General features: G+C 33.3%; 1 protein-coding gene across 1 annotated transcript in view; it reads right to left on the bottom strand.

Annotated features, from left to right (window-relative positions):
- LOC106762539 (ALA-interacting subunit 3) overlaps positions 1 to 5,989 on the bottom strand; it is a 6,748-nt gene extending 759 nt beyond the window's left edge. The window contains exons 1-7 of the mRNA XM_014646509.2: positions 5,597 to 5,989; positions 5,023 to 5,081; positions 4,828 to 4,902; positions 4,629 to 4,739; positions 4,422 to 4,492; positions 812 to 1,109; positions 156 to 445 (exon numbers count right to left, since the gene is read on the bottom strand). Coding sequence (XP_014501995.1) covers positions 156 to 445; positions 812 to 1,109; positions 4,422 to 4,492; positions 4,629 to 4,739; positions 4,828 to 4,902; positions 5,023 to 5,081; positions 5,597 to 5,672 — 980 coding nt within the window. The 5' untranslated portion in view covers positions 5,673 to 5,989. The remainder of the gene's footprint in view (positions 1 to 155; positions 446 to 811; positions 1,110 to 4,421; positions 4,493 to 4,628; positions 4,740 to 4,827; positions 4,903 to 5,022; positions 5,082 to 5,596) is intronic.
- Positions 5,990 to 10,124: the final 4,135 nt, after the last annotated feature.

Raw genomic sequence — 10,124 nt, 5'->3', positions numbered from 1 at the left:
CCTACTATTGAGCATAACATTGGTACATCAAGCTTTTCCCCTACATGTATCCTTAATCAAACCAAAACAAGTTCCCTAACCTATCAAAACAAGTGCTAGTCACAAAATGAACTTTCATGATCAGAACCCAAAAGATATAGATTTCAAGTATTTACCTTGGCTTGACAAAATATACAATGGTAAAAGCCAGAGCCAAAAAGAAGCACAATCCTCCGACAGTGAGGTAGGCAATGCCCAGGAAGTCATTCTTCCCACCAAGCCAGCTAGTAGTTGACAATACAAGCTTTTTCTTGCCATTAAAACTGTATGTGTTATAGTTATTTTGCAGTATTACATTTATGGTATCACCTTCATTCAGATCCTCTTCTATCCTTCCATACAACTTCCTAAAAGTTGGCAAAGCAGCGGTTCGCATCCAGACAATAAGATCCTCCTGCTTACTCAACTGTTCCATAAAACATTCCAAAAAAGTCAGCAAAATATCCCCCAATGATCGACAAAACTTGGATTAATTGAAAGATGGAACATATGAATATCAAAGGAAGCAATTGAAATTTTTATGTTAAGCTATGCAAATATGTGAAACAGCAGAATAATTTGCCATCTGAAAAATCATTGCCATATAAATTATGAATAAAGAGCAGTAGTAGCAGTAACAACAAATAAAGTGAAAGATACATGCATAACACAAGCCCATGCAAGGGTAAATGAAGGCTAAAATCTAATTTCACAGCTGAAACTTGTGAAGAAAAGTAAATATACTTGCTAGAATTTTAATCCAATTAAAACAAAAGTTTATAAAAATACTCACTGGTATGGATTCATCGAGGATTGCACCACCTTTAATAGAACCATTCTGGAAGTTTTTAGGGAAAACATCTTTTCCAAATTTGTGCTCTCTATCACTCTTCCAAGAGATGCCTTCCTTGTTCACTTTCAAATTCCTGTTGTCCCGGGAGAAACTGTAAGTGTCATTGAATAAACTCCAAGCTATAAGACCACAAGGTACAATCGCCTTTCCATTGGCTGTATCTTCAGGCTTACACGCACTCGTGGAGTTCTCTTTATTACGATCCCTCAATTGCTCATCACTTCGGCTTTTAACATATCTAAAAGTAAACAAAATTCTCATGCTTATAAGTAAATATATTAAGCCTGAAACAGTTGAGGAAAATAACCAATCAAAAGACATTAAAATGGCAATGTACTCTAAATATAAGATGAGTATAGGGGGAAAACATCAGATATGTGGATGCCTCTATACATTACATGCCATAGAAATAATAATTTTTTTATCTAACAATTCCATATAGTTGTAGAAGTTACGTAACAGAATCACAGTGACATTATCACAGTGACATTACAACTTAAATATATGTAACAATAGTTGCAACTTTGTCAGAATTGTGTAAATTATTTAGATGGGTTAACTTGTTAGAATAGGTTAACTTATGCATAGTATTACCCATCTGACCCATTCGGGTAGGATTGAACATTACATTATTCTGTATCTTTGATGTAAGGAACTCCTATAAATGAATGAACGAGTTGAGAGATGAATTACTCTCCAAATCGTATTTTCTATACTTATATCTTCAGTTGATATCTTTGCGGGTTAATCTATTATAGTGTTATCTATATCAAATAACGAAAAATATCGAAGACCCTAAAAATCCTTTATAACGTGATAATGGAAACTACATCGAGCTATGGCAAAAACATTGTTGTCGAAAGAAATATACTATATGCATTTTAAAAAATACAAAAATATAATTATAATGCAAAATAGGTATATTCTGTGGGATGCTCTTGAATTGTCCTGGTCATTGGGCATTATTATTACTGAAAATAGGTATATTTTTTCAGAAAATACAAAAGTGGAGAAGAAAAAAAATAAAAAATGCAGGTGGTATTTGACAAAAATAATTTGAAAAAAAGAAAAAAGTCATGCAATCTGCAGAGGCTAGCGGTCACCAACAACAAGGACGGTTTGCAGCGGCAGTGACCAGCGAGGAGGGCAATTGGTGAGACAAAGGATAATGAGGTTGAAGAAGAAGGAGAGGCGTGGGTATTAGGTTTAGGTACTAAGTTGAATGTTTTTATTGTGCCTAACCCAATTTTTAAGTATGTATTAGTTGGGTTTTATACCCAACAGAAGACAAAAATAACACAACAACCTTCCATTTAGGGTTTGTTCTCCTTCCTATGCACCCACTGCCCTTCATGAATAGGGTTTCTTCTCCACATTGCTGCCTTTCTTACTTCTCCATGTCGCTGCCCCGCATTTTCTGCTATACCCGTTTCGCTCCCTCCAGTCGTTATACAAAAAGAAGCCACCATGGGCCGTCGTGAGAAACCCAATTCGCCATCACCTTGTTCTGGCAGCAGGTTGCAAAACCGCCAGCGATTTCCACCATGGTGCCACCATAACCTTTTTGATAGCACTGATCTATTGATTGAGAACCCGATGTAGTTTGCATGGTCAGACGAACCACTAAAAGAATTTTGTATTTCTCTTTCTTCCTATCCCTTAGCATTGCATATTATTATAGTTTGTACTAACTTGAGAAAGAGAGCTATTGAGAGAATACATAACCCAAACACTTTAAAACATGAAAATTAGTTAAGTTTTAAAGTTGTGTCGGTTGCTTTTACCAAACGCAAAAGTTGATAAATGATAGTTTGCACAATTCACAAAAAAGCTTAAAGATAATTAAAACACAATTTGACTCGTTCTTCTTGTGTTTTTCCTGTTTTCATACCTCACCAAGAGAAAAATCAATCACATTTTACCACAAACAATCGTGAAGTATCTAAGGAGTCATTTGATTTGTGTCCTTCACCATCAAAATATCCTATGGATCCTAATGATGACAATTCAGGTTCGCCTATCACACGTAAAACACATATTCGGTCTACTTAGAACCCCAATCCCACTTACAACTTTTTGAGCAATCATTGTTTATCCTCCTTGTATTTTTCCTTTGTTTCCTCTATATTTTCACTTACAATTCCCAAAAATCTTCACGAAACACTTGAATATCCAAGATTGTGACAAACCATGATTGTTGAAATGCAAGTGTTTGAACCTAGAGGTCGCTACTCTTCCTCTTGGAAAGAAACCAGCTGGTCGTAAACAAGTTTATGCCATTAAAATTGGACTTAATGGTGAAGCTGACCTCGAAGCCAAATTAGTGGATAAGAGATACACTTAGAAATATGATCTAAATTATAGTGATACCTTTTCTTTGTGGCAAAAATCACTATCGTTCAATGGTTATCATTTGTCATTAGACTCCTGCCATCAACAAGACATTAAAAGTGCTCTTCTTCATGGCGAATTGGAAAAGGAGATCTATATGAAGCAACCACCTAGGTTTGTTGCCCAGACAAAGTTTAGTTTAGAATGCAAATTGCAAAGATCTCTATGGTCCAAACGATCTCCTCAAGCCTGGTTTGCAGAATTTAGTCATATGTTGAAACTGGGATTGAAAAGAAATAGATCATTCAATGTTCTATTGCTACATTCCTCGAGAAACATGTGTATCTAGTTGTTAATGTTGATGATATTGTGATTACAAGAACTAATGTTATAATTTCGCAACTGAAAAAGCACTCATTATGCCACTTTCAAACCAAAGGTCATGGTTTTTTAAAATACTTTATTGGTATTGAGGTGGTCCGATCAAAGGAAGGAATTGTGATATCACAAGGAAAATATGCCCTACATACTTTGGAGAAAATGGGCAAGATTGAGTGTAGGCTTTGATACTCCTGTGGATTTGAATCAAAGGCTAATGAATGATCATGGTGAGTTGTTCATAGATCTTAAGAGATATAGGAGATTGGTTGGGAAACATTTACCTCACAACCACGAGACCTAATCTTTCTTTTGTAGCTGGGGTTGTTAGTCAAATTATGCGGAATACTCACATTGATCGTTGAAATGTCATACACAAAATGGGCAATGAAGTTGTATTGTGATAAATTTTTGTGTATGTATGAAAAACTATATGCACTATGGGCATTATTTGGTGTAAGGATTGTCCAAGCTGCTATACCTATACCATTATGGCCTTTTACAGGCTTAGCTGCTCCACACTACTATCAGGGATTTACCTACTATGATACAGAGTACAGAGTAAACTGGAAAATTAGTTTTACATTCGGTTTACAAATTTTCAAAACTGTTAAATAATGGTATGAGAATAAGCTTGAGAGAAGAAGCATTGTAAAAAGACAGAGGACAAGTATCAGTTTCTGGATAGTCCCCCATCCAATAAATATTTGGGAAAACTGGTGAAGAAAAAAACCATGATATCCTTGTTTCATAAAAGGACCTTTTTCCCTCACTTTGTAAATGTGGATTAGAAACAGTTGAAATGAATGTCTGAAGCATGAAGACAAGGGTTGTTACATACCGGCGATGATTCTGGTAAAAGTTGTCAAGCTGATAGTAGACATGAATAGGTGACTTCATATGCTTGTGCACCTTTCAAAAGAAAATTGTTTTAAGAAAAGAAAAGATTGCCTCAATGAGACCTCCGTTTATTGTAAATCGTGGGAACAGATTTAATAGAAAGATTTGAGTTAAATGAAATGGATAAACAGGTGGGAAGGAGATTTACATGTAGTGTTATGTTGCATGCTTTACTCGCAGAACTTTGAATGTATGCTACCTTGTCAGTAACATTATTTGGTATGCACGTTGATTCATACCTAAAAACAATTTCAACAACCTGACATATACAAGAAAATGAAAGTTGAACTCAGCATTATATACAACTATGAGCAGAAGGTCACCAAATTTACAGCACTCAACATTACCTTCCTCGAAGCAATTAGCGAAGCAACTCCAATAGGAACGAATACAATGCTGACAAGCAAGAATGCAGAAATAACCTGCATCAAAAACTTAAATTAAGTACCAGAAATATCACGACAACAGAAAAGGAATCAAAAGCATTTAAGTACACATATAGTCACAAGCAGTGCATTAAAAAAAGTAGTGGTTAGTGTTACCGCTCGTGGAGTGAGAATTGGCTTACACGCTGGAAGTTCTTGCTGGGTAAACTTTGAATCTGAAAGGCGTTATATTTTCAAAAAGAGCTCTAATCAGTTCAATTTTCTGTTGCTACCCAAAAGAGCAAAAAGAAACAAAAAAACTGTTGTCAAATCATCACACACTATCCAACTGCATGAAACTCCTCCATTAAGTCACAAGCACCGATTCACATCAGAAGCCTCTTGGAACACAAACACCGACACCCGAAAATCAAATCAAATAAAAAAAAATGGACATTAGCTTCCACAAAGTATCGTATATTCGTGAAATAGAACTCCATCAAAGGCTATATCAATCTAGGAACAATCAGGCACTAAATACTATCACGGGAACTATCACAAGCGACACACCTTTCACAAGCACCTAAATAAAACCCAAAACCCTTTTTCCCCCTAACACATACTCAATTTAACTCAAACAAAAACAAATACGAAAGTTCCATCACAAACCAAAAATAGAGAAAAGGGTCACTGAAAATGAAGCTAAAAAGGCGAAAAACGACGAGAGATCAGAGAGATCAGAGTGCATTACACTTGGGTCGCTTGGTGTTTCTTCTTGCAGCTGTGGGGTCGGTGGATCCAGCACCGGCTGCACTTGAAGAAGGCATTTTCCGAATCAGAATCGATCAGGGACCTTTCAATTCCAATAAAACCCTCGAGATTCGTAGTGAAAATGGGAAATTTGTAATTAGGGAAGTTACAAGCGTATTCGGTTACTTTCCCTTTGGCTCTCTAACTTTGCTGTGAATTGAAGAAGAAAAGAAAGACCACAGAAGAAGAACGCAAAGGTGCCCAAAACAGAGACAGTCAAAATAACTACAATGCAATTACGCACGCTTTTTTGCTTATCCGAAAAGCTTAGGCACGCTTTTCGTTTTGGTGCATTTGGCTAAAACTTCAGAATGTGAATAACTTTTTCAATCGTTTGAGAAATTTTATTTAGGTTTTTCATTTAAACTGAAATTTTTTATTACAAGTCTTTGATTTTGCCAAAAATTTTATAATTGAGTTTGCTGAATTAAGTTATAGAGACTCGAAACTTGTTGCAGATCCAATGAAATAATAATATACAGGAGTTGAACAGATAGAGAATTTCTTGATTAAGTTAATATTTTCTATTATTTTAAATAAAAAATATTTTTTTTAAAAAAAACCACAAATTAACTTTAACCCATCCATGCTTAGACTTTCTCAAACATTCACTCTTAATTTTTTTTTTGGTTAAATATTTATTTTCCTAAATCTTCTGAATTTTATTTTGGTTAAATTTGACATATGAAAGACTTATCTTTGAGGCTTCATTTTAAACGGGTTTTTAGTTTCAAAATGGAGTAAAAAAATCACCGTGTTCGTGTTTTAATGGGAAAATTCAATTTCTTTTATAGAGATATATAAAAAAATGGTTTGTCCTGCATTTCAATTTACATCTTTTTTATATGTAGGTTTAAATTTTTTGTTATTTTATAATATAACATTTTTTATTGTAAAAAATTATTTGAATCCTCATTATTTAATTTTACTTGATAAAACATCTAGTGTTTTATCTATTCAAGTAGATTCCATATAACCCATTATCTTTAGACAAAATTATTATGTTTTCCTACTTAATGTTAGGAATAAGTGTTACTTTCACTTCTATGTTGATTAATTTTGTAACTCATTTGCAATACTATTTTTGTTTGAACAAACAAACCAGTTTTCAAATTTTTTTTAAAACCACTTTAACAAATAAAAACTTTTAAATAATTCAAAAATGATGAATATAATTTATAATCTGCTTAGTTGTCATATTTCATGCATCTCAAGTCAACCTTAGTCATTAAAATTCAAGCGTGTGTAATTAATCCACATCAAACTTATAAAATAATTATGAAAAAGTATAGAAATTAACTTTAGTGGTACAAAACTTAGTCTAATATTATATACCTGAACAACATAATACAACCACTAAATAAGGAGTGTTGAATGCAAGCATTCTAAAATCAATAATGTATTAACTAACACTTAAATAACATTTAATTTCAAGCATTCAAGCCATTGTAAAACAATATATCATCCCTCCCTCCATGAAAACCAAAAATTTGTAAATAACATTTAGATAATCTATCCTAATATTTTATCAAAAATGTAAATAGTTTCTCTTATTTATAATTTTTTATTATAAAGAAAGTCAGATCTCAAACACAAAGTTACTTTGAATTTAGGGACTTAGAATAAAGTATCATAAATAAACCAAATTTCAACATGTGTTTATCCAAGTTGAGAGGTTAATTTTTCTTAACTAAACATACCAACATTGGTGACAAAATTATAAGAAAAAGAAGATAATAAAGAATCATCAAAGTAAATAATAACTTTCCCTGTTTGAAATTTTAACTTTATAGGAATGTCATTGGTTTCTCAACTACTATGAGATGCAATCTCATTCTAAAAGAGATGAGAAATGGAGTCAAAATACTTAAAGAGAAGTTGGAAGGAGGGAAAGGGAAAAAAACAAGAGAGAAAGGGGAAAGAAATAATATGATGACATACCCTCTACTCGTGACCAAACATATTAAAAAATAGTTAGAGTCATTTGTGGAAAGTGGACCCAAGCTCTTGTCATCATGGGTCATCAATGAGTTTTGAATAGATTAGGTTTATTTTAAGTCTTCTATATAGGCCAAGTAGTTCAGAGTTTCTTTTGTACCTTGTATTTGGGTCTTTGTTTGTAGTATAGCGATGTTTGTTGGGTATGTTGTTCTACTCGCTATTGGGCCGTTATCGGACCACCCATTAATATCTAGTCTTACACTCCAGATGTATATACCTCGACGTGAGGGAGGTGTGTTATAAGTCTCGCATCGACTAGAGATAAGACCAATTTACAATATATAAGTGGGTGCAAATCTCACTTTACAAGCCAATTTTGTGGGGTTGAGTTAAGTTTAAAGTCCACTTCTTAATAAAAAGCTTGTAAGTCATTGGTTGGAGTGGTCTACAAGTTACTCTTTTTATGAGACACGTGTTGTCATGTGACATGTTTTTAATGGAGAGGATTTATCCTTAGTAGTGACAATGTGTCATACTCTTAATGGAAAGGATTTCTTCTTAATAGTGATCTTGTGTCATCCATCTAATAAAGAGGATTTTACCTTGGTCTCCAAGTTAGAGTATTAGTGTTTTACTTTTACAATTTGGAGACACCTTTAGGATTACTTAAGCTTATAAACAAAGTTTTCTACCCTATGTAAATTGACCTTTAAATTGTGTATTGTTATGTTGTCAAATTTGTGTCATACTACTCAACTTAGGTAACCAAAGCTAAAACACCTTTATAGGTTTCCTCTAGCCACCCTTCCTTAAGAATTGGTCTAACCTCTCATAAAAGTAACCAAACATCACCATAGTTTCTTTCCTTGCTTGAGTCATATAGTTTAAAGGAGAAGTCAACATCTCAACACATCAAAACGACCACACGAACACCATTTTCCACCACCATTAAGCTTATGCAAACCACTACCCATTTGAGAGTCTCCCCTTTGCTTATATAGGTTAGAGGAACCTATTCCATAATTTGGTAATCCAAGCTTAGGTTATTTTTATTTTTCCTTGTGTTTTCCCAACCTTCTCTTATTATTGTTGCCTTCAAATGGTCTAAATCAACCTCCCTTACGCATAAAATAGTTATAACAATAAATGATGATTTTCAAAATAAAATTGCATCTAGCTCAGAGGTCCAAAAAATATGTGTTTTTAGTCAAATGAAAGCCCTTTAATTTTAGTTTTCAAAAAAAAAAAATATTCTCATTCGGAGTTTTGTATATAAAGTTATGAGTAAACACAGTCAATAAAGGTCAAAGTTGTCATAATGTGTTCCTCAATGTTTTCCAAATTCTATTTTGGTAGTTGGTTACTTTTTTGTACATTCTAAATTTTCCTAAATGTATTATATAACATGTTTACATGTGCTTAGCTTTTTTGAGTTTTTTCTTCATATTTTCATTCGGTCATATCATATGTTAAGGTCTAGTTCTTTATATACCAATACCTTTTAGTTAAATCTTTATTTTTTTATAAAAAAAAAACTCAAAAATACGTGTTCAAGTGTGTTTTCAAAGTTGCATCTATATGTACTTGTAATGTTAAGATGATATTGCAAATGATGTTGGAAGTATCACATTGACTAGAGATAAGGTCAATTTATAATATATAAGTGGAGTGCAGACCTCACCTCACAAGCCGGTTTTGTGGGGCTGAGTTAGGCCTTAAACCCACTTCTAACATGGTATCAGAGCTATGGTTAAAGCCTATCCTAGTGAGTTCTAAGTGGGCATTTGTGTTTCTATTCCACCCGTTGTTGGCCCGCTATTAACCCACTTTCTAATATGGTATCAGAGCCATGGTTAAAGCCTATCCTAGCGAGTTCTAAGTGGACATTTCTGTTTTTATTCTATCCGTTGTCAGGCCAATATTGGACCACCCTATTTCTACTATCACGCATGAGATGTCTATACCTCGGCGTGAAGGGGGTGTGTTGGAAGTCTCACATCGACTAGAGATAAGACTAATTTATAATATATAAGTGAGGTGCAAACCTCACCTTACAAGCCGACTTTGTGGAGTTGAGTTAGACCTAAAACTCACTTATAAAATTTCTATTTCTTTCGTTTATATATTATGTTTTTGAAAACTTTCTTTTATACATTATTAAGGAATAATGTAATGCATGAAACATACTTGTAAGTTTTTATGTTTAATATCAATTATGAGATGATTTAATTAGTAAAAAAGTTATATGTTACAATTTTAGTATTAAAACAAGTAAAGGTAGGAAGTGAGTGTTAAGTTTCTTATGTGTTGGTGGTGTGTTTGTTAATCGTTAGTTGTATAAAGAGTTTATAACAATATCCTTAAAATATGTAAGGGTTGCCAATTAATTATGTTATATTGGAAAAGTATATTATTTTATGTTTAGAAAAATATAAGGATCTATAAAAAAATCATATTTTCGTAACTTTTATTTTAATACCAGTCATAAGATGCTTTAATTAGTAGTGTAATTATATTAATAGGATACA

Source organism: Vigna radiata, chromosome 5, assembly GCF_000741045.1.
Source record: "Vigna radiata var. radiata cultivar VC1973A chromosome 5, Vradiata_ver6, whole genome shotgun sequence".
Lineage (NCBI taxonomy): Eukaryota > Viridiplantae > Streptophyta > Magnoliopsida > Fabales > Fabaceae > Vigna > Vigna radiata.
The sequence above is the reverse complement of the archived record's forward strand: the minus strand, read 5'-3'. Positions and strand labels throughout refer to the sequence as shown.